The 24,253-nt window shown below is 64.9% G+C and overlaps 1 protein-coding gene across 3 annotated transcripts in view; it reads right to left on the bottom strand.

The window, feature by feature from the left end:
- Positions 1-24,253, bottom strand: part of RXRA (retinoid X receptor alpha) — a 105,686-nt gene that overhangs the window by 39,892 nt on the left and 41,541 nt on the right. Inside the window, exon 1 of one of the 3 annotated variants that reach the window (XM_058524437.1) lies at positions 18,830-18,883. The exons of 1 other annotated variant lie outside the window; for it this stretch is intronic. In XM_058524437.1, the coding sequence (XP_058380420.1) occupies positions 18,830-18,860 (31 nt within the window). In that variant the 5' untranslated portion in view covers positions 18,861-18,883. Of the gene's footprint in view, positions 1-9,903; positions 9,926-18,829; positions 18,884-24,253 lie in introns of those variants that run through there. One more of the 3 variants, XM_058524440.1, reaches the window with a different exon arrangement.

Raw genomic sequence — 24,253 nt, 5'->3', positions numbered from 1 at the left:
AACTCAGAGACCCAGCCTGGAGTGCTCAGCCCAGGGCCAGGTTCCCACACCCTGTGCTGTTTCTCCATCCACCCAACAAGCAGAAACCTCACCAGATGCAGGCCACATGGCTATCACCTGGGCCCCCAAATCTGAGGCTGGAGCTCCAAGGCACCTGATTTTACCAAGAGCACCCCACAGCCCTCCACCCCAGAGAAGGCTGGAGGGCAACAAGGCTTCAGACGGCCCAGTGATCAGGGACCTGCCCATCCCAGGGACCCAGAGGGGAGGACAGCCCGGCCCAGCCGGCACACAGTACGGAGTCAGGAGAGCGCAGTGGCAGGCGGTGCCCAGCTCAGGCCCATCCAGCCACGCCGCCTCTCAGTTGGTCCCCAGAAAGGCACCCCCACCAGAGGGGCTGCTGGGTGGAGGCGGGAGCAGGGCCACCTGCCCAAAAAGATGCCAAGGGGCCCTGGAGAGTCCCCAGAGCTGGTTTCCAGCCCCGTGGCCAGAGGCCCTCAGCAGGTCGGCCAGCACCCCTTGCATGGCCACCCCCTCCCAGGCACAGCAGGTGCACGGCCCGGATCTGCTGCCGGACAGACGGGCCACGCCTCCTGCTCAGCAGCCTAGCACGTGCTGCCCAGTGGAGAGGCCAGGGAGGGGAGCAGTCGACCCCCCAGGCCTGCTGGAATCCCTAGGCAAGGAGGCACAGGCACAGAAAGGGGTGACAAAAGGGAGCAGCCACAGAGGAGCTGGGAGGCAGGCGTGGTTAACCTGCCTGTGACGCTGTCACCCTCTGGCCTCTGCAGAATGGAGACTCCCGTACCCCGGGCCCACCACGCGCGGTGGGTGGTAAAGCCTCGCTGAAGACAAGGAGAGTCCCTAATGCACAAATGAGTCCGGGCAGCAGCATCTAGGACGCATCCGCCCCGCGCTAGCCATGATTACAGGGGCCCTCAGAACCTCCGACTCGGAGCTGCTCCTCTGTCCACCCTGCAGATGAAGAAAGGGGTCTGGAGGGAGAGGGGCTTCCCAGGCCAGAGCTAGAGCTGCCTGGCCAGGACCAGGGCCCGACTTTCTGCCCCTCGTGCTCCCAACACACTCTACCCTCACAGAGACACCCCCACGGCCAGCGGGATGGCCAGGCACAAGGTTCCAGGCAGGGACCTGGGGTGCCTGGCAGTGACGCCCGCCGTGGGGATGGATGGAAGCTGCAGCAGGCTCACCTGTCTGAGGCCAGGCGGGGGCCCTGGGCACCACGGCCTCCCCTCCAGGTGGTCCCCCTGAACTGCCCCCAGCACCTCCGTGGTGCCTGCCCAGACGGAGGGCAGGGGGAATTCCTGGTGAAAGCCCGCCTGCTCCACGGCCGCTTGGGGGGCAAAGGGGCCCCGAGCCTGCGGGCTGGCAAGGCAGTTTCTCTTCAACAGGAAAAGAATGATTCTTGTTTCATTTTGAGCCTGGCTGTTCTTGCCGGCTCAGGGGCCCGCCGCCCGCTGCTCTCTCGTGGAACGCCTGTGCCTTCCACCCCCCACCCCGGCTGTTTTTCTCTCTAGATTTCATTTGCATCCCCCCGCCCCGGCTTCTGGAACACAATCGCAGATGCTCAGGTCGAAGCTCACCTGCACCCCAGCCACCCACGGTGGAGCGTCGGGGGCTCCATGCCAGGCAGCCGGCAAGTCAGAGCATTCGGGGATGGTCAGGGAGAGGGGACACTTCGGGCACAGCTCCTCTGGGTGCGGCATGGGCTGGCCTGTCCTGGGGACGGCCCCAAGTCCTCCCACTGCCCGCTGAGCATCGTCATTTCGGGGACATGGGCCCGGATGCTCAGAGCCTCCACAGTGTGGTCGCCCAGGGCCACGTGGTGGGTGGGGCACAGGCTAAGCCGGGAGTCCCTGGAGGGCAGAGCATCCGCCCAGCTCCCAAGAGGTTCACGGAGAGCTTTCCAAGACCCCCAGTGCCATGAGCCGTGAGCCCTGGCCCACACGGCGTCCTCCCCTTGGCAGAGGCTCACCCACGCCACACTGACTCAGCCGGCAGCCCCAGGTGGGTAACCGCCGTGTGCGGGGGCCCAGCCGGCGGGGGCCTCTGCAGACCAGAGACAGGGCCTCGCCCGTGAGACAGACCGAGAACGGGACATCCGCCCACTGGAGCGGGGCTTCCCCATCCCAGCCACAGCGAGGGCGCCTCCCCTCAGCAGGGCGGGGGCCTCCAGCAGGGCTCACCTGGACCAGCACAGACCCGATCTCCCCTCCCCAACCACTCACCCCTACTGCACCCAGAGCAGCCTCTTCAAAGTTCAGCACAGCCCCCTGACCCCCACCCCACGGACAGCCCTGCCGGCTCTTCACTGGCCAGGGGAGACTCCCCTTGCAGGGCAGCCCCTGGACCCACACAGGCTGAGCCTCTGAAACCCCCCACTGCCGTGTCCCGCCGTACCGGCTCAGTTTGGGGCCCACAATGCTGATGGGACTGATTCCCAAGCTGAGACCTGATACCCCACCCAGCCACCCTTCGGGGACCTACTGTGTGCCAGGCTCTGCCCTCCCCCTCCCACTCTGGGTCCCCAGTGGACACAGGGACAGGGGAAGGGGCTCCACTCTGCACGGGGGACACAGAGGCCCAGCAGACCAGGAGGCAGCTGCATGAGCACAGCCCCAGGGCCAGCTGACTCCTGAACCTCCACTCCCATCCTCACGAAGCATCAAACCATGTCCCCAAGTCTCTGACCTAAGGCCTCACTCCTGACACACCTGGGCGGCGGCCAGGAGGCCATGGAGGGGGACAACCCTCACCGCCCAACCAGCACTTCTCAGGGGCTGCCGTGATGGCAGAGGGGACAAGCCGGCTGACCCTGCAGACATGAGGGTGACGGGACAGGCTGTGTCCATGTCCTGCGGCCCCTGCCCCAAGAACCTGAGATGGGGCTGCAGCAAGTACCCACATGGTGCCCAGCCTGAGCACCCAGTCCACAGGGCCTCCAGGCAGACGGGGGGATGGACAGACCAACAGAGAGCCCAGGAGAGCCTCTCTCCTTGGCCTGGATGACCACGACCTCCATCTGCGCAGCACTGCCCACCAGGAGTGCCCCACCAGCCCCTCTGTACAGATGAGAACCTCAACTGGCCAACCTCAGATCTGGCCCCAGTCAGCTCAGCACACCCTCCCCAAGGCCGTCCCTCAGTCACCGCCAGAACCTCCTATGGCTCTTCACTACATCCCCCAAACTCCAAAGCCCCTGGCCCACCCCAGAGACCCGAGCCAGGCCCCCCGGCTCCCCAGCACTCCTGCCTTCTTTGCTCTGGCCGCCTGGGGCCGGGGTCTCTGCCCTTGTAGTCCCTGCCCCAGTGCCCCTTTCTGGCCCTCTCAGCCTCACCAATGTCTACTTCTCCAGGTTCCACGAGCAACCCCCTAGGTGGGCAAGGCCAGGGTCAAGGTTGGGGAGGCAATCTGGGGAAAGTATGTTCCCAATGCTCGCTCCTGTCCTTGGGAATATCTGCAAATACACTCCATGAACTACGAACAACGTGCATTTCTGAATGCCCAGGGGGGTGGGGAGAGGGGGCAGGATTGGGGGCCGTCCACCGCAGGACCAGTCAGGTGACCGACAAGTGCTCCCAGTGGCAGGGCCACGTCCAGGGGTCCCGGTGACCAGACCCCTGCCCTGGGGGACTGGAGCTCAGTGAGGCCCAGCTACCAGGGCGGGGGCAGCACAGACGCCTGGGGGAACAAGCAGGGCAGGCCACAGCCTCCAGCCCTCCGCCCTCCAGAGAGAGTGGGGATCCTTCCAAGGCTTCAAACCCAACCCAATTCCCAAAGCCCACAGCATTATGAACAGGTAGTTCGTGGAGGGGCAGCCCCCGCTGAGTGGGGACAGGGGCTGGGTCCCTCCAGAGCACAGCCAGCCTGCCGGACGCCTGGGTGACCCTCAGCACTTGGCCCTGCCGGCACTCAGCTGTCACCTGGACCACCAGAGAAAGGACAGAGCAGTACAACCTCACTCCAGAGGTCTCAAGGGGAACCCCTCACATATCCAGACCCAGAAGACCGCAGACCCAGACACAGAAGACCCCGGGAAGGAGCAGGGAGCCTGATGGCCTCAGAACAGCTACCGTCCTCTCCAGAGGCTGAACCGCTTCCCGCGTGTGCCGCCCAGAGACACCCTTGCTCAGAGCCCATAGACTCCACTTCACACATAGCGCTGACAGGCCACCCTGGAGGATTCCCCAGAGAACAGATAACCATAAAGAGCTAAAGGTGGCAGCAAGAGATGATAGGCAGGGGGCAATGCGAGAAGAGTAGAAATCAAACAAACACCTGGCAGCCGGGAGCACATTCTACGCAGAGAAATCAGAGCCCCTGCCCGTGTCTCCTGCATGTGGCCTGAACAGTGTTACCCAGTTACCCGCAGAGAAGATAGTCAGCGAGCCGTGCACAACACTGAGAATGCCTGGCCCAGCCACCAAGTGCCCACGGCAACCACGCACCACACACACAGACACACACACACACACACACACACACACACCAAACACGGTGCTAACGCGTCCCCACCCTCCGTGTAAGACCACAGAGCAGGGCATAACGGCCCGGGACCTTTTCTGTAGAAAAGTAATTTGATATGATTTTAAAGGTTCTGTCAGATCAAGAGACGAGGTGACCTGGAAAATTCTCTTCCTGCCCCCATGTTACAGATAAAAAAACCAAAGCTGAGAGCTGAAGAGGCCTGTCTGTGGTCACGTGTGGTGGGGACCAAGGACATGCGTGCAGCTCCTGCACTCGAGGAAGAGGGGCCAGAGGGACATGAACCCAAACCCCACCGACACCTCTACACAGGAAGACTGAAGCCCGATCCAAACCACGTGCCGGAGGGTTCATGGCTGCAGGAGGACGGGGCCTTCAAGAAACCTTGGGCTCACAGACTCAGGTCTGGAGCGAGCCTTTGCGGTCACTCACCCAGGACAGTCAAGCAAGGATGGGGGAAGCTGAGCCCAGAGATGCCCAGCATGGGCTTCAGGCCACCAGCAGGACAGGGCCGGCCCCAGGTGGAGCGTTCAGGGCGGGCACACCCTGTGTCCCTGAATTCCTGACAGAGCAGGATGCAGCAAAGGACATGGCAAGGGCAGGTGGCCCCCAGTCAAGACAGCACGGTGCCCAGTGGCAGGTTCTCTTATTTCAGGTTCCAGCTCCCGAACTAAGTGGTTCCCAGAGACTGCCCAACGTAGCCTCGCCTGGCATCCACCACTGTCCACACGGCGCACGGGAGGCCAGGCCACAGCCCCAACACAGACATGCCGGCGAGGAGCCCTAGGCGTTAAGGGCTAAATGTTCACAAATTGCATAAGGACTTTAAAAGGCCTGGAAGAGACATGGGGTCTGAGCTCTCACCCCGGCCGGCCAGGTCTGGTTTGAGTCCCTCCCCTGAGCCACTGTGTGACCCTGGGAAAGCCACTTCACATCTCTGAGCTTCAGTTTCCCCTGGAACCTGGGCACAAGACACTGAGTCCTCCTCGGGACATCTGCAAAGGTAAGTGAGTGACCCCCACAGACCTCGGCACAGCGTGAGGGCACTCAGACGTCCCTATGACCAACCCGAAGGGAAAGAGGACATGAGCCGGGACAAGTGCTCAGGAGCCGGCACAACAAGGCTAGACGGGACCCACTGGGACTCCTGCCCCTCATCTCCTCACCCAGAGGCGCAACCAGCCACCCACAGGCCTCCTCTCCACACACACCCACACTCAGCCACCAGGAGCTGGAGCCGAGACCCAGGGGCATCAGTCTGGGGACATTTGTTTGTCCCAGGACGGCTCCAGGCAGCCCACGCCTCCTGCAGCCCCCTTGCAGGGTGTCTGCGGCTCTGAGCACGGATGTTCCCAATCCTAAACCCAGGAGGGTGGGCCAGGTCCACTGCACCCCTCCAGCTAGACAAGTCCCCACTGTCCCCAGCCTCAGTTTCCTCATCTGTAAAAGGGCAGTGAGCCAAACCTTGAGAGCCCTCCACAGAGTCTCGAGGCAAGGAGAGAGAGAATGGCCACTCTCCACACCCCACCCCAGAACCCACTGGCCCAGACACCCAGGGCAGGCCAGAGCCCAGGGGTCCTGGCCTCAGGCTGTGGGGTCTGGCAGACCTGGGACCCCTGCGACAGCCGTGCCCATGTGACCTCAGACAAGTCACCTCTGTCTGCTCATCTGTGGGAAGGAGCTGACAGACAGCCTGGGAGAGCGGTGGCAAGAATCAGGACACGAACAAGACGCCCTCAGCACGACCAGCACCACGCGTGTGTTCAGCAGTCGTGGCCGGGCATTAGAAAGGCACGCTCCGGGGAGATGCCAGGGCCCAGCACCTGGCCTGGGCTCTCCTCAGCTGGGCCCCCAGGCAGACTTGCCATGAGCTCCACACCCCGTAGGCAAGACCCCAGCACCCTCCCAGACCATGCTGCCCCCAGTGGCCACCAATCCCGGCTCTCACCTGCCAGCCACCTGTGGTCCCCTGCCCGCCAGGCCAGGCCACCTCCTGAAAGAGAGGCCAGGAGGTGCAGCCTCATGGCGAGTGCGGAAGAGAGGTCCCACCACGGGGGCGGCCCCATCAGCCCCCGGCCCGCCGGCTCGGGGTCCCACAGCCTCCGGGGATGCAGCGTGGCAGCTCAGTGAGGGGAGCTGGGAGGGGAAGGAGGCCCAGGAGGACCTAGTGTCCGCGAGGCAGCCGGCAGCTCGTCAGGAGCGAGTGGAGCTCGCGCTGGCCCAGCGGCCGAGTTCCCCTTTCCCAGGGCCCGCCCGGCCCACCACCCTCACCCAGACACCTGTGACCACAGGCGGCTCGCATTGGCCGAAGCCAAGAGCTTCTTGGAAGAGGACAAGGACCCTGGCCTCGTTCCTCAATCTGAGCCTGCAGATGGTGCAGCAGATGGGGCCAGTGCCCGGCTAGGGACTGGGGTAGAGGGAAATGGCAAACGGACAGTGGGCAGACCTGAGTTCAGATCTGCTCCACCGCTGACCAGCTGCCTGGCTGCAGGCTAGTGAGGTGACCAGGCGGAGCCTGTTTCCCCGTCTGTGTGCTGGTGTGGAGACAGGGCGACGGGGCCCGCTCCCCATACTGTGCCGGCCAGCGCGCCCAGGAGTGCTCCAGCACCCAGACGCACTGTGCTTGTCCTGGCCTGGCCTGGGGTGCGCTGTGGCCGTGGGGGAAGCCCAGGCGGCTGTCATGGGGGCCACATGCCCCCGTCCAGCCTCAGGTCCCCACCACACTGTCCCCCTGCTCCCTAGCAGGAGGCATTCTGTGCACTCAGCCCTGGAGCGCCAAGGGCCTGGGAAAAGGGTCCTGCAGGAGGAGGGTCAGCGAAGGTAGAGGCCCCGAGGCTGGAGTCCAGGACAGAACAGGGGTCGCCAGGCCTAGCAGTGCAGAATTCGGAGTGGGGCAGAAGCTTGAGTGCCGGGAGGCATGGGGGAGCGACAGGGAGCCCAGGGCAGGGAGCAGGGTCTGAGCAGGACTGGATGGGCCGCAGACGGGGCGCTGCCTCGGAGGGTGTCTGCAGGAAGCACAGGGGAAGGAAGCCCTCACGGCTCCCAGCCGCCCTCCTGCCACACAACGGGGTCATTCTTCCGGGGCACAAAATGCCTTTTGTGGCCCATCAACCAACGGCCCAGCCCAGGGCTGGCAGTGGGAGTGGGGGCACGGGGGCCACAGCACACAGCCTTCAGTCCCCCGGTCCCTGCCAGGCCAGTGGGGGGTTCTGAGTCCTCCACTCCCAGGAGGTCTGAGGCCCAATGCACTCTGTCCACAGTGGGCTGCCCTGCCCAGGCTGCAGGGGCCGAGGCTGCCCGCACACCGCCTGCTGCCCATCGCCAACGCTGAGGATGGGCGGCTGAGATGTGGCCCAGGGCTGGAGGGGCAGGACTCTCCCGCGGCAGCCCCCACACATGCCCACGCTGTCTGAGAAGACTTCTGCACTCGGTGGCAGCTGTCGGTCACACTGGAGGCCCCAAGGCCATGGACCAAAGCCGGCACTGCCCTCACTCGAGCACAAACCCCGCTGCCCACTACAGCCTTGGCACCGTGGGACACAGGCCAGGCCGGGCCAGCCTTGTTTCTCCTGCAGGACTCTTACAGGGAGGGCCAGTGACCTCACACCCAGGCTGAGGGCCCAGCAGGAACCCTGCCCCGGTCTCTTCTCCAGCCCCCTGCCCCGCCCCAGGCCACTCAGCACACCCTACCCCCGTCCGCCCGTCTGCTCGCACTGCATCCTCCATCGGAAACCCAACTTTCCGTGGGACCTGGGCAGGTCCCTTCCCTCCAGGGACCTCCTGCCCTGCCCGCAAAGGTCCACGCTCACGGGAACCCACTAATTCCCAATTCCCCAGCCTCTCCCGACAACGGGCTGTCCACGTGCCCATAGCCTGTCACATCCTGACCCCGTCCCCAGTCACCGGGGCCCCACGTCATGGCTCGCTGCCCTCTGTACCCCAGACCCAGCCACACAGAGCAGGCACCCCAGGAATGCCTGCCCAGTTTGGGTGGGAGGACGCTGGGGGCAGGCCCCAGGGGTGACACTGCGGGGTGCAGGGCCCAGGACTCCCGGCTCTGGGAGCTGTGGGAGATGCTCAACGTTTCCTGTGATTCCATTTGGTTCGAGTCTGGACCACGTGCACATGTTATCGTGTTTTTATAATAATGACACAGACCGCCGCCGCAGAGGCCTAAGCTTAGCAGGACACTGGCCAGACAGTCCCGAGGCCGCCCCTCCCCCGTGTGCGCCCGGATCCCTCAAGCACTCCTCTTCGCACCTTCCAGTTCCCTGCTCGTCTGGTTCACTGGCTCGTCGGGACCACCCCACGGATAAGCTCACCCCATGGACAGCGGCATGACGAGGTCCCACCTGGAGCGAGGATCACAGTCCAGCCTACTTCACCCTCGCCCAGCTCATTGAAGGCTTTATTCTCAAGAGGCAAGCCGTGCCAACTCAGCTGTCGCTGGTGGTCAACCGTGACCCCCAGATCCTCCTCAGCTGCCTGAGGGCCTGGCCAGTCAGCCGAAAGCCTGTGCTCGCAGGGCGGGCTGGGAGGTTCCTGTGAGGTCCTCTTGGCCTCACCCCACTGAATCAACTCATTTGTGCCCAACGAGCCTCATCACCTGAGAGCTAACTCTTGCCTTCTTTAGCAACCAGGTAGGAAAAGGTGCTCAGCACCACCCACGGCTCACCCTCAGCCCCACACGTGGCAGGCAGGGTCCGGGACTGGGGGCCCACCTCTCAGAGCCAACACAGATTTACTCAGAAGGAGCCCAGCTGACCAGGCGCACGGCCTGTACCACTGGCTGGGTGGCCTCAAAGGTGGTGCAGTCTGGGCGCACATCCCTGCCATGGGCCCCTGTGTGCAGACAGCTGGGGAGGCCTCCTGCAGACCTGGGTGCTCAGATGCGCCAGCCCCCGCCAGCCCCGCCTCCGTGTGTGCACACTAGTCACATCTGTGCGGGTCACGCAGCCCGAGAGCCCAGGCAGCATCAGGCCAGCCCCAGGCACGGCCAGGCGCCTCCTGGTCCCCGCAGGGTCTCCCCAACCAGGCCCTGCCCTGGGCAAAGGCGCTCCAACATTTAGCAAGCGGCGAGAATGCGCGGGGCGCTGAGAAGAAGCGCAAGCACAGTGTCGGCCGCCTCTGGGTGGGCAGAAAAGTGGGGGTGGGGGGCTGCCCAGTGGGGGGGTGGGACTGGCTGGGACCGGCTCAGGCGCGTCTCTCCCAATCAGCATTTAGCGGCATCATCAGTAGCGTGAGGTTAGCCGTGGTGTGAGTGTTGACAGCACGGAAACTGGAAAACACCGCGGATCAGAGCCCCCACCCTAACCGCTGGGCTGCTCTCTCTGCACCTCAGCTTCCCCCACATGGAACTGGATGGGGTTGGGGCTCCCCCAGCACCCCAGGAATCCCACAGACCTGCTGTTTCTTCCAAGCACAGGGGCCTTTCTCGTCCGGTCCCCTGCCTCTGGTCCACCTCGCCAGTCCAGACACAACCAAGATGGCGACCCGGGGGTCACCCCTGCGGACGGGTCTGGGGGTCAGCCTTGTGCCGCCCTCTCAAGCCTGCAGCCTGGCCCCTCTCTCCCACCAGCTGCCCCAGACCTGCCCCAGCTCCTGGCCCCCAGGAGGCCCCAGCCCACCGCAGGCCCACTGCCCGCCCCAGGCCTCGCCCTCCCAGTCAAGGCGCTGGAGGCCGGAGCCTGAGCCCGGGCAAAAGCAAACACCCCAACCTCAGCTTCCTTCCTCCCCGCACGCGGCTGGCGGCGAGGGAACGGGAGGCTCCAGGCCCGCCGGCGGTTACCTGCGGCCCCAGCGCTGCCCTGCGGCTCAGCCTGCTGCCCCCTCCCTCTCGCTCACATCCTGGGGGGGACTGGGGGTCGGGGGGGGGGTCGGCACAGAGACCAAGGGCCACCATGAGGCCAGTAGCCTCTCCCGCACTCCGGGGTCTGGGTGCAGAGGGCGAAGAGGGGAGGAGGGGCCACGGGGGACCCTCTGACAGCCTGACGGTGGGCACGCATGGCCGTCTCTGTCACCGCCTCAAGAGACCTACTGTGCGCCAGGCCCCAGACAGAGGCACTGCCTCCTTTCTAGTCATCCGACAAGCAAAGGACTCCAGGGAGGTCAGGGGCTAATTCTAGGCAAAGCCGCCCCTCCAAGCCCTGACCAGGGCAGTGAAGATGGGCAGAGCCAGAGGCCTCCCACCCCAAAAATGTCAGCTTGCAAAAGTCCCGAATTCACACAGGGGTCTCTGTCAATCACTCCCACCAAGACTAGCCCCGCCTTCCTCTCCCAGAGGGACCCTGTGGCCACCTTGGAGGAGGGCAATCTGCCCCATGCAGGCCTCGGTGTCCAGCCCAGCCCAGCCTCCCAGCCCTCCCCATCCCCAGTTAGTGTGGCCATCAGCCCCTCTCAGCCCCAGCCCTGGCCCTCAGAGCAGGCACGGTCATTCCCTCTGGCTCTTCCTGCCAGGGACACCTCCTCCAGGAAGCCCTTCCTGCCCCCGCCAGACAGAGTAGGAAGGTGCAGACAGGGTCCCAGCCTCGAAAGACCCCCTCAGAGCACTCAGCCCAGCCCTGTAGGCGCGGTCTGAGCCCACTGCCCGAGACTGCAGGTCATCCCTGGACCCCAGCCCCCAGCCCAGGCTGGTCACCACTCCCAGCCACGCTGTCTCTTCAAAGCTCGCAGCCTGTGACCTGCTCCAGCTGCCCCCACCTCCCCCAGGACCTCCGTGACCAGCCCAGCGCACACGGCTGTCGTTCCTCACGGTGGTGCCCACACTGGCCCTCCCAAGGGCAGGAGCCTTCCCATTTCCAGATGCAGCACTGAGACTCAGACCTGCACACAGTGCCCCGTGCACGGTGCCCGGCTCAGAGGTCTGACAAGCGGCTGACTCCTTGCCCTGCACCACTCTGCCCAGTGGGGGCACACAAAGCTCCCGGCCCCCTCCACGCCCCCGCAGTGGGGTGCACACACCCCACTCCCTCTCGACTCTCCCCCGCAGTGGGGCCACACACACTCCCATCCCCTGCTGGGGCTTGCTGTCTCTGCCGCCAAGTGGGCAGGGACGTGCTGACCCTCGGTAAGAGGTGGGGCTGCTGTCTTCCTCACAACTCCTCAGCTCCAACCCCCTGACCCCAGGACTGGTGGCCCTGAAGCCCCATGGAGGCCCTTCCTCTGGCCTCTGACCCCCGCCAAAACCTGGGTGCAAGGGGTCTGTGGAAGGTGCTCGGCGAGACTCGGCGGCCCGTGTTATCCGCAGCCGGACAGGAACAGGACAGCAGGGCCAGCAGCCGTGGGGCACAGGCACAGGAGGGCCAGGGTCTGGCCTGCAGGCGCTGAGCCAGCGCGGAGGGCGGCCCCTTCAGACTGGCCGCACCACCTCGTCTGCTCCCTGGACATCCAGGGACACTGAGCCACCCAACCCCGGGGTCTGGACTCTGTGTCCATCTGCCTGCCCACCTTCATCTCCTCCCCTTCCAGGGGGTGTTCTATCCCCTTCAAAGACGGGAGCTGGAGCAACATCTGCTCCTTCTAGAGCACTGACCCAGGGAGGCGCCCGGTCCACAGCCTGGGCCTCCGGCAGGAGAGCCTGGTGGGAGGCCGGGTCTCGGAGACCCCAACCCCTGATCTGGTCCAGTCCCTGTTCTCTGGGAGGCAGAGGGCAGGCGCCCCCCTCCCTAACCGCTCCCCCCGTTCCCCCGTGCCAGGGCAGGTCCCCACGCCAGGCCAGCGGCGTGCCTCAGCACGTCAACCCGCAGCCGGGCCCTGCTGCCCCCACTCCCAGCACCGGCGTGACTCACAAGGCCGGCACGTCGCCTTCGGCCCCCACCAGGCGGCCGCCCTGAACACACACACCTGTCCAGACTTGATGCCTGCGGACAGCAGGGCGGGCCTGGGATCCAGGTGTCCCCAACGCTGTGGGCCAGCCAGGCACTGCGCCGCAGAGGGTCTCCCAGGAAGAGCCCAGGAAATGCAGCCCCTGCAGGGCTGGGGACCCGATCCCAAAGGCCCAAGGGCCCAGGGAGCTCAGATAGGGCCCGCCCCCTCGAGTCACCTAGCCCAGACGCCAGCAGGCTGACGAACCAGGGAGGGCGCTGGACCCTCCAAAGGCCTGGGGCCACTGCTCCTCCCCATGTGAGGCTGGGCTTCACCCAGGGAGGCCAGGTAGGCCAACGGGCCCCAGTCCCCTACACAGCACAGGCCTCTGCGTCTCGGTCTCCAGTGGGGCCACGCAGGAAAGCCCACCGCGAGGAAGGGCTCGGCCAGGGCCTTGCTTCTGCTCAAGGCAGAGGTCTCAGCTATCAATCAGGAGTGTCTTGTCACCTCCTGGGAACAAAGTGGGGCGAGAAGGGGTGACAAGCAGGAAGGCGAGGCCCTGCCAGCAGTTGGGGGAGCACGGGAAACACTTCTGTGTCAGAGTGGGCCTCACACAGAAGGACCACTGGGCAGCAATGTCCACCACCCTGACTCACCACCCCGGGGCAGGGCCCTCCTCAGACACCCCGGGCCCCCCCGACCACGGCCAGAGAGCAAGGGAGGCCCCGTGCCAGGATCTCCCCAGGAGCCACGGTGCTGGGCACCCAGCTCAGGGCAGCCTGCACTCCCTGCACCCCGGCGCACGACTCCTCGTTCCCTCAGCAGCAAGAGGCAGACCTGAGCCCACCCTCGGGGAGCCCTCAGGAAGTGGGGAGATACCCAGAGGGCAGGGGCCTCACCTGGTGCAGGTGAACGGACGCAGGGTCTGAAGGAGAAATAAAGGCAGAGGGACCAGCAAGAGCACAGCAAGGACAAGCAGGAAGGAGAGGAAACAGCATGAGGTCCAGACCTGCTGCACAGAGGAGGGTGCGGGGCAGAGCCAGGGAGCCGGGAGGGGCCCGAGTCTGGCCCGGATCCCAGGAGCTGTGTCAGCAGGAGAGCGATCCCACTCAGCGGTAACCGGGTTTGCTGACTGACTGGAGGAGGGATGGCAGCACAAGCCCCACCCCCACCCCCACCGGAGGGAGGCAGAGGGGCTCACGGCCCCACACGAGGAGAGAAGCAGGCCTCTCTTCCGGGCACAGGATGGAGCAGGACAATCCAACTCGAGGAAACAAAACAAAGTCCCAGCCAAGGGTGGCCTGGCTCCCACCCTGCGCTCAGCTGGAGGGGCTCAGGCAGGCAGGTGGACGGGGGCCAGGAGGGCCGCCTGAGGGCAGGACCTCCACTGGACTCCCGGAGGCAGATGGACGCACGGTCAGGCCGGGGCGCCTCCGGGATCCAGAGCCCGCGGTGTGCAGGGAAGCGCTCCCGCGGCACACCCAGCTCTGGGGCGGAGCAGCTGGCGGGGCGGGCACGAGGGCCCCCAGGCTCCCACCCCCTGGCTGGTGAACCATGGCCCCCAGCCAGCTAGCGAGGCGGAGAGAGCTGCCACCTCACACCTGGCCCCAGGCACTGCCATGGTCTGGCTGGGCATCGACGGCCCCCCCAGGACAGCTCGATGGGGACAGGGACCAGGGCCTGTTCTCTGGGCGCCCCGGAGCCCGGCTCCGAGCAAATAAACCAGCAAGCATCCTCATCTGCCTCCAAGCCACAGACCCCCACGGGCGCAGGCCACCTCTTCTCCCCTCTCCCCCTTCCGGAGACAGGGCTGTGCGGCCCCTCGGGAGGCAAGGGTTACACCAACTGGGGGCTAGGAACCCACACACAGGCGAGGGGCCAGGGTCCCGGTGCGGGGCCCTCAACACAGCCATCACACACCTACACCCGCCGGCGGCCCGGCTCCAACACAGCCACAGCCGACGGAAAACACAGTTTTCTCCCCATGTTGACAGCTCCCGGCCCCGAACAGGCCCCTGAAACGCCCAGGGTGGCCTGGCACCCTCAGCACCCTGGAGCCCAGGGCCTCACCTGGACTCTACCCGCCCCCTCCGGACCTTCCCAGAACTCAGCGGCGGCTGCTGCCTTCCTGCAGAGCGCTCTTAACCCCAAACATGGGCAGCGTAAAGCCCGCTCGCCACCCACGGCACCGCCATCGGCCACGGCAGCCACCATTTGGGAGGCCAGCGTAGAGGCAGGACCACGGGGCGTCAACCCCTCGGGTGGCCTGACACCTCCCGGCCCTGCCCAGCCCCAGGCTGGCCCTGCCACCCGGCATTCTCTCAGCCCCACAGGGGCCTCACTCGCACCCATCCCCTCCCCACCACCCCCTCCCCAGACCTGAGGGGGCAGGACAGCCTCCTGGGGACATGAGTGGGGCTGGGCAGCAGGAGGCTGTGACGGATTCAAAGACACACACACAGAGGATTAACAAAAGGGGAGAAATCAGACTCCAGGATACAGATTTTAAGTCTCTGGAGGAACAGGGTGCTCCTCACTCCCCTCAAAATCCAACACAGGGTGGGGATGGCGTCTCGGCCCGGGCCCACCAGGCACTCAACGCCTGGGCCTTCGTCCCACCATTGACGAGATCGGAGTCGGGCTTCCCACGGGTGTAACAAGAGTGTGAAGCACCGAGGCAGAACCTGGACACCCCTGGGAAAACCGCCACCTCCGACCATGCTCCCCGCGTGGCAGCCGCTCCCAGGCTACGACCCTGGAGAACGGAGCGTGGGAGAGCAGCCACGGGCGTCAGTCCGGCTGGCCCCAGGCCAGTGACAAACAACTATGAATTAACAGGGCCCATTCACACGGTGAACCTGACACAGAGCAGAGACCTGCCTCCTAGGATGAAAGGAAGACATGGACGCATCTCCAGCACTGCTCACACTGCCCGGGAGCTCCCGAGAAGGGAGGGCGGGGCTCCCCTGGCCCACAGCTCAGAAGCAGCAAGTCTGAGGCTCCGACGCCCACCGGGTCCCAGAGGCTCAGCCAGATTGGCCACGGTCCCTGTTTCCCAGCGCCAGCCCTTCACTAGGCTCACCGGTAGGCCAGGGGCCGCAGGGCCAGCAGGAGGACCCACACGGCTCAGGTCAGGAACAGTGGCAGGGAGCCTGCCGAGGACGGAGGGAGGGTGTGAGGCCACAGACGCACAGACCATGCTCGGCCCGGAGCCCATCCAGCTGGCCAGCTGGGAAGTAAATGTGTCCTGCGCTGGCCCACGCTAGCCCTCCACGGGCCCAGAGACCCCAGGGCCTTTGTCCCCTCGCTGCAGCTCCCCACCTCCCTTGGACCCCACAGCCCACACAGGCCCCGCCAGCTCCCTAGCGCCCAGACCCATCGCTGGTCTCAGGTGCCGGAAGCCAGACAGGTGCCTCCCCAAGCCCTGCATCTACGAGTGGGAAAAAGGCGCCTGCCCGACGCCCCTACGTCCACCTGTCAGTGCCACGTGAGGAGGACGCTCGGCGTGCTCTGATCATCCTCAACGCCTGGGACCCTGCGCTGGGCACTTTAGAACACAGACCTCTTCCAGCTCTTCCAAAAACCCTACAAGCACCACTGTCTTTTTACAGAAGGGAAACTGAGGCTCAAAGACACAAAGTTCAACCTGCCCAAGGCCACACAGCTGGCTGGTCAGTGGCAGACAAGACCGGGACCCAGGGCTGCCTGGGCCCGAGGTGCAGGGCGAGGGTGGGGGAGGCCAGAGGAGCGGGGTAACCTCAGGGGCACTGGAGGGAACCTCTGCCCCAACAAGGGGACGGAGACCACTTAGGGGTCTCCACGCAGATGGACGGACATCAGCACATACACACTTACACCCCACACACACCCTGCTGGGGCCCAGAAGCCCCTAGAATCTCCCAACCCCGGGCCATGCCCACAGGGTGGTGGGTGCTGCTTGAGGCGCGGGAGGGTGGTGACCAGAGCAGGACCCCGGGTCCTGGAGCCAAAGTCTCCGAGAACGCTCCGGTTCTCTCCTCCTCTGGCCTGGAAAAGGCCTGGCCAGTCTCAGCAAGAGGCCAACTTCTTCCTCCCCAAAAACTGGGGAAGGGGGAATCCCAACTTTGACAGAAACCAAAAATCGGCATTCCATCTTTGTCCATAAAATAATAAATACCGAGATACGCTATTATCCAGACATCCGCACGTGGAGGAAGGCCGGGCCACAGCAAAGGCCCGCAGCACTAACCCTGGGCGGGGGGCACGCCATGGCCGGTTTTTACTTCCTCTGTTTGGTGTTAATAACAGAGTTGTAGGGTGGTTGGTTTTGGAGTTCTTTCTTTCTTTGGGGGGAGCTGTTTTACAGAATCTCAGCATCATCCCTGATCAGCCACTTGCACAAACTCTCCCACCAAAAGCACCCTCCTAGCCAAACACAGGTTTGATATTCTCCAAACCCATTGCCGCAGACTCCTCCACCCTCCCCCAGTGTGAGCTGGAAGGAGCCCCAGGAGGGCCGGGAGCTCCTCGCCCAGCCCCGCGCCCACCGTCCGGCCCGTGTCCTCGGCTGTAAGGTGAGCTGGCTGACCCAGCATGGCTCGGCCCAGACTAACGCCAGCCCGTCAGAACGGTCCCTGGGCTGACCCCGGGATGAACCGGGGTTACTCTGGGCCGGGGCCTGCCTGGAAGCCTTCGCCAGCCACCTAGGACCAACCTCTTGTGGCATCCCAACCCCAGAGCTCCAGACAGGGCCGAGGCCCACCAGGGGACCCCTCAGCCTCCCTCCAAGAAGCTTGCCCATCTCCCTGACCCTGACCGGGCAGCCAAGTGCCCAGCACCACTGCAATGCTGGAGGCAGGAAGGTCTCCTGGGGTGCCAAGCCAACCACAGCCACAGTAGCACCTCCTGTGCTCCTCCTCACCCGCCCTGGGGGCTCCCACCCCTCCCCACACTGCCCTATGCTCTCTGGGCCTGTCCACTCTCCACCCCCAGCCTTGGGAACTGGATCATTTCCAGGAACCAGCTCTCTCGCCTGTAGTTGCGGACATGCTGTTCCCTGGGCTTGAAACTCCCCCTATCTGTCTCCTGGCTCACTCCAACCCAGGCTCAGTTCAAACAACACCCCCTCCAGGAAGCCCTCCTGATCCTCCTAGCCAGGGCAGAGGCCTCTTCTACTATGTACCCCCAGAGCACTCACCATGCCGCAGGGTGGCCCCAGCCCACTTGTCTGCGCCTGCCAAGGTCTGGGGGCTCCTGAAGGTAGGAACTATAACTGGTTCACTGAGCACCCCTGGGGCCTGGCACACAGCAGGTGCCAAATAAAGACTTACTAAATGGATGGATGGGGTGGGGGTGGGAGAGCTAGCAATGGGTGAACACAGGCTACAGGATTCACCACAGTCCTTAAGAACCAGCTGAGCAAGCACCAAGTTTCAAACAGACCCTAAGGCACTGACAAGCTGTCCAACTCCAAGTAGATTAAGCAACCTCTCTGAGCCTTTATTTCTTCTTCTGCAAAGAGATGTCACATACGAAGGAAGTGGTCAGGAGGCAATGGAAGTGGACGAGTGACCCTGAAGCTGCCCTTTCTCACCCGTCCCCACAGATGGTGAACAGAGGTGGTGAGGCACAGGTGGCCCAGAGCTAGCAGACCTGAGTTCGAGTCCTGGCTGCTGCACGACTCATGCCTGGGTGGGGCCCCGGGCATCTGACTCAACCCCGCTGGGTCTAAGAGTCCTTGTCCCCACAAAGGGATGGTGCCCTCGGCTTCAGCCCCCCTCACACATCACACAGAGCACTCACTAGGGGACACCTGTGTCCCACCGCCCCCATGCTAGGAACAGGCAGATGAGCAAGGCCGGGCCTGCCCAGGGACACCCCGTCCAGAGTCAGACGACAGCCTTTCCCGGAGCCGAGAGAGCCCAGTCAGTCAGTGATGCAGCACGAGGAGGAGGGGCACTCTGTCCTGGTGCAGACATCAATCAAGGAAGGCTTCCTGTAGGAGGCACTACTCACCTCCCTCCAGCTACAGCACAGTAGACTCCTACATCCTCCAAACCAACCCCTCGGCTCTCTGTCCACAAGCTGGGAGATAGAAAAGACCTACACACATGCCCACCCCAGGGCAGCCACCACAGCCGCAGCCCCAGGGAAGGCGGCAGACAGATGCAGGGACCCCTGGCACCAGGAGGCACCGGGTCCAAGGCCAGCCCCACCTCCCCCGGCCAGGGACCACAGTCAGTGGCGTCACATCTCGGGGCCGCAGTGTTCTCATCTGGAAAATGGGCTCACAAACCCGCCAGACAGGGCTGTTCTAGGATGACTGGGTGAGCTGAGCATGTGCCCGGCGCCCAGCAGGCCTGGGCTGCTATGGCGGGGAGGCACCGGCCACGACTCCAGCACATGGCAGGTGCCTGACAACCGAGAGCCCCTTCGGAGGTCACTGCTCTTCCCGTGACTGTCATCCCAGCCCGAGTGACAGTGCTCGCTGCCACCGGCTGGAACCCACATGGTCCTCCCACCCCGGCCACTGAAACTCCCACCTTACCGAGCGCCTCTCCCAACACCCGCCTCCACATGGGCCCCTGGCTGGGCGGCAGCCTCGCTGTGTGGCCCAGACCCAGCCCCTCACCCTCTCTTGGCGCCTGCTTCCTCATCTATAAGAGACTTGCCCCCAGGCCCCTCCCCTGCTGACAGGCGACGGGCAGACGCCAAAGTAGGGGTGAGGCCTGACCACAGTTCCTAGAAGCCAGGCCCCACCCGGCAGGGGACCTGATAGGGGTCTGCAGCAGTGCGAGGGTGATCCTGAGCCCCTCTCCTCCTCCCCTTCACCCAGAGGGCCTGATTCCAGAAGCATCCTCAACCAGCTCCCTGCCCAGGCCAGCAGAGTCCCCTCAGGGATCAGAGAGCCTGGGCTACTCGCCTGAGGTCGCACAGCTCAGAATTGCAGAACCGGACGCCCCCAGCAGGTCACTTGGCCTCTCTGAGCTCTGGTTTCCTCCTCTCAACACTGAGAATGAGAATGCCCACCCCAGGAGGTTAAGGGGAGGGCCCCCCGACCCCTCCAAAGTCAACTGCCTGGAGCACGTGGACAATCGATGAATGTGCAGCCCCCGTGGCCACTGTCTGCCCCCCTGCAGTGCAGGCCCACGAGCCAGGCCTCACGCCAGCCAAAGGGAGAGGGGCGCCACCCAGTGCTGCCCAGGGCTCCCCTCTTCCCACCATCTCCTCGAGAGGGGGCAGCCCAGTACGCCAGGACAGTCCCTCAGAGGGCACAGGGAGCTGGGACCCTTGGCTGCCGCCCTCTGCCACCTGCTCGCTGTGTGCCCACCGGGCTGGCAAGCCATCCTCGGCCTGCCTCTGCTCCCCGACCCTCCTTCCTGCCCCAAGGCCCAGGTTCAAATCCCGCCTTCCACTCCAAAGCCACCTGACCTCTGTAAAAGGGGCAGGTCACAAAGACAACGTGGGCCCAGAGTAATGTCACCCTGCTCTAGTGTGTCACGACTCTGCCAGCACCTCGGGCAGCAAGGGGAGGGGAGGAAATGGGGAGCCCGACACCCCAAGAGGGAGGCGCAGGCTGGGCCTGGCACCCAGGCCCCTGACACCCAGTCCTGTGACAGGCTGGCAGGATGTTGGGAAACCCAGGAGCACTTATTTCAACACCGCCCGCCGCGTCAGCGACTGGTTTCGACACGCAGCAGCGCCCAGGCAAGGGCCACTGCCAACTTGTCCGCCGCCCGGCGGTCACGCGGGGAGAGGCCGGTCGGGGCACAGGGCTCACGGCCCCACGGCCCCCCGGCACCCCCAACCCCCCGACCTGGGCAACGGCCCTCGTCCTCAGGGCACGCAGAGATAAGGGTGGGGCCACCTTGAAGGTGCAAAGGCCACGCCCAGCCTGCTTCCCACTCCCCAGGCCAGGCCGCAGGCCCCGGGAATGGCGGGGACCAGGCCAGAAATGGGCCACCGTGCGCGGCCGTGAACCGGGTTGAGGCTTCCCTGCGGACCTGCGGGGCGAAGCTCGGGGGGAGACGGTGTTCTGGAAAGAGAAAGCGCCCGCGGAGGCCGGGCCTCCTCCCCAGCCCCGGGAGGCCCAGCAAGTGGAGTGGCAGCGGAAGGGGTCCGCCGGGCTCGCCCACAGCCCCGAGCGCCCAGGGCGCCCTGCCCGCCCAGGCCCGGGGGGCCCCTTCGCGGGTCGTCTCCCTGTCCCCACGGCGGCCAGCCAGGCGGAGCAAGCGCGCCCCCACCTCCCAGGCCAGCCGAGCCCGGCCCACTTGCGGCCTGCACGCCTTTGCTGACTTGTAAGCAGAAACAAGAGTGGGCCGGGGACGGCAGGTGCCACTCAAGGGCACCTCGTGCTCCAGGGACATGAGCCCTCACGGCAAGCCCACCCCAGAGAGGAGGAAACCAAGGCCCAGTGAGGGCCAGGGACTCACCCAAGGCCACCCCTGGGGGAGCAGGGCAGCAAGAACCCCACCCCAGCCCCACAGCTGGCTGCCCGCACCGGGCCAGCAGGAGGCAGGAGCTTTCATTGGGGTAGGGGCCCGATGGGGGCGGTGGGCCAACTTTGGAGGTAAATGCCCAGCCCACATGCCCTCTGCCATGTGTCCCTGGGACGACATGCCCAGGGCCCCAGCACCCGCTGACTCCAGAGCCTGCCCAGGGCCCCACACCAGCCGACACCCGCACACTCTCTCTTCAGCTCTGGGGGCTAAGTCTCCCAGCACAGCTGCCCGCTGTTCAGGCCAGACGCGGCCTCACCCCAGGCCCTCAGGAGACATCCCAAAGGAGTGAGCAGAGGGGACTCTGCCCTGGCCGCTGGCTGCCACCTCCCTCAATGACTGCGGCAACCCCTCAGCCGGCCGCCCAGCCGGGCAGCCTCCCCTCTCAGCAGCACCCTCTCCTAGAACGTGCGGCCCAGCGGCATCCACGCTCCCTCTGGCCCTGCCCCTCTGTGGGTTGAGCCTGATGGGCATCCGGCCCCCCAGGTCCTGCCACTGCCGGTTCCCCACCCTGCAGACTCGCCGGGGTCTCCACCACACCATGGGCTCCAAGGGGCCACAATGGTGTCTGGATGCCCCACCCCTGGTGTCCAGCACAATGCCCAGCCGACTCTCGGGGACAGGCTGGGGGTGACAAAGAAGCACGATTAGAGCTGTCATGCCACCGTTGGCTCTCTGAAATCCCGAAAGGCTCTGTATAGCCAGGCCACATCAAAAGATATGGAATTTCAAATGAGGGGTGACCATGAGCCCCTCACCTCACACCAGATACTGCTGTAGATCTGGGGACACACAGAGAACCCACTGGGGGGACAGAGAGTGAACCAGCACAGAAATAAGGAAGGTAATCACAGGTTCCCGGGCGGGGAGGCCCAGTCTGGGCCCAGTGGCCAGGAAAGGGCTTGTGGAGAGCCGGGGAATGAGAGCAGCCAGGCAGGCAGTCTCCTGCAGGGCGAGAGCGGCCCTGCCAGGTCCAGACTCAGGTCTGAGACAACAAAACCCGGTTCCCCCAGGGCCCACTGTGGACCGATGTCACCCAACGCACCCCTCTGGGGCCCTCAAAGATACCTCCGATGGGGACAGATGGTTCTCCTTCCAGTCCCCATATTGGGAGACCAAGGGCCAGATCCCGGCTGCGTCCTGGGGAGTCAGGCAATGGGGCTTCCCCTCCCCCCATGCCCACCCGCCCTGGAGCCCTGCCCCCAGCACCCTACGAGGTCTTGAGACCCAGCAAGACTCCAAAACCTCAGAGGGTCTTGCTTGGCACACTGAGGGGCTGTGAACACCCAGCCCATCCATTCGGCAGACTAGAGTCAGAGATCCGGTGTGAGTTCACGTGTCTGAGCGTCTGTGCACGCGCATGCATACGTGTGTGACTGCATAAACAACGTGTGTAAGGTTTCAGGTTAAAATGGGCCTTGAACCGGGAGGAGGGGGTGTCTCCACTCAGCCCTGGCCCCCACGCCTCCGAACCACGAGGCTGCAGGAGACAGCAGGGCAGCTTTCGGACGGGACGGGAAGGGGGATGTGCCCAGGGTCACTCAGCTGGAGAGCGCCCTAGCCGCCCCAGGCTGGACCTCGAACCCAGGCCCGTGACTCCAAAATCCAGGTAGCCCCGGGTGGGGCCAGGGGTGGGGGGGCTCTCTGGGATGGGGCCCAAAAAGGCCCTCAGAGGTGTGGCAGTCATTGTCCCTCACACTAACACATGCACACACACGTGTGCACCACCCACAGAGCGACACACCTGACTGCTCACTCAAAGCAAGACAGACAGCTCTCCAGAACCTTCTGCTGCCTGTGCCTTCTCACTCCACAGGCTGCATCTCACCGCACTGACATGCAGGGGCTGCCGGGCCCCGGGAGGGAAACCCCAGGCCCTCGGGAGCGCCCGCACCAGCGCCCAGGGAGAGCAGCTGCCATTCTTCCCAGAAGGGGCCACGCCCGTCAAGCCCTGACCAGCCTCTGCTGAGCCCGTGGGGGCACCGGGGAGCCAGAGCTGGGAGCGGGCAGGGCCGAGTACGCAGGCGTGTCCTCCTCCACCGGGAGGGGGCCTCTCAGGGACGGGCTCGCAGAGCCGAGGCCCAGGGAGAGATTTCGCTTTAAAGCCACCACTTCACGCTGTTCATCATATGCAGGTGACAATGGGGGGAATGAGCACCTCGGTAACTCTGGAGTGAGAAGAAAGAGATTAAACAGGGGCTGCTGTTCCCCAGGCTGAGGGCCTGGGGCCTCCTCAAGCCCAGGACCCCTTGGCTCAAGCTGGGAAGCACCCCACCCTCACCCCTCAGATGGTGGAAAGAGTCCCGATGGGGCAGAGGAGACGCCAGGCCCACACCCCCCGCAGCCAGGCTCCCGGGCACCACGGACGCCAGGCGCCGTTTCTGGGCAGCCGGGGCCTGGAGCAGAGCCACACATGCTGGCACCTCCAAGGAGGGCCGAGCTGGCTTCATAATGAAGCCAGCGGTGTTTGTTTAATAACAAATCACCCGGAGCAGGCGGGGAGCGCCTTATCGGCGAGGATCTCCAGCAGGGCTGATACCATCAACTGAAGTCAAGGAGCTCTGGGAACTATTAGCTTAATGAGCAGTTCCTGCAGGGTCAGCAGAACTGCTGGCTGAGCCGGGGCCCGGGAACCAGTGTGGCTGCCACAGCTGGGCTGAGCGGGTCCTCGGGTGGGGCCTGGTGAGGGAAAGGACCCCGGAGGTGCAAACGAGGTGCCGCAGGACAGCACGGGAGTCGCCCCTCGCAGCTCTCCACGTCCCTGCGCCCCTTGGGGGGTGCATGTGCTCCCACGTGCCCACTGCAGAGCTGGGGCAAGTCGAGGCCTGGGAGGCGACACTCAAGGCAAACCCAACAGCCAGGGCACACTCACAGGCCCACCACACCCTCCTGTCCCCGGCACCCCTAACAGCCTGGCAAAGGAGCTAAGAGCCACCTGGGTTCACATCCCCAGACAGCTGGTTCCTTGACTGCTCTGTGCCACACACCTTGCCTCCAAGGAGCACAGCCTCCCCAGCCACAGAGGAGCTGGCATTTAGGGGGCAGAGGGCAGTCCCTGGTCCCAGGGCACTGCATGGCCTTGGGCAACGGATCCACCTCTCTGGGCCTCAGGTCCCCACGCAGCCTGTGGACAATCCCTCTGGGCCCTTCAGACCCTGACACCATATTTCCAGGTGCAGCTTCTGGCAGCAGGAAGACCAGGCAGCTGGAGACGGATTCCCCAGCCCCACCTGGCTCCTCCTGAGGAGGCCGCCCAAGCCTGTTGGTGGCAGATGCTTCTCCCCGCCCTCCCACGGCCAGGCCCTGCCGCGATGCCCCAGGCCGGCCTCGTCCAGCCCGTGGGGGCTCAGGGCAGGGGGCAGCTGTGGCTGATGCTGGGGAGGGGCCTGCTTCCACTTCCCCGGGGAGCCTGCCACAGCCGTGCGGCTCGGCCCCGACACCGAGGTAACGCGTTCCAGATGTGTGGCCGGCGG

This window comes from Diceros bicornis, chromosome 28 (genome assembly GCF_020826845.1).
Source record: "Diceros bicornis minor isolate mBicDic1 chromosome 28, mDicBic1.mat.cur, whole genome shotgun sequence".
Taxonomy (NCBI): Eukaryota; Metazoa; Chordata; class Mammalia; order Perissodactyla; family Rhinocerotidae; genus Diceros; species Diceros bicornis.
Note: the sequence above shows the minus strand (reverse complement) of the source record. Positions and strands in the feature narration are given on the sequence as shown.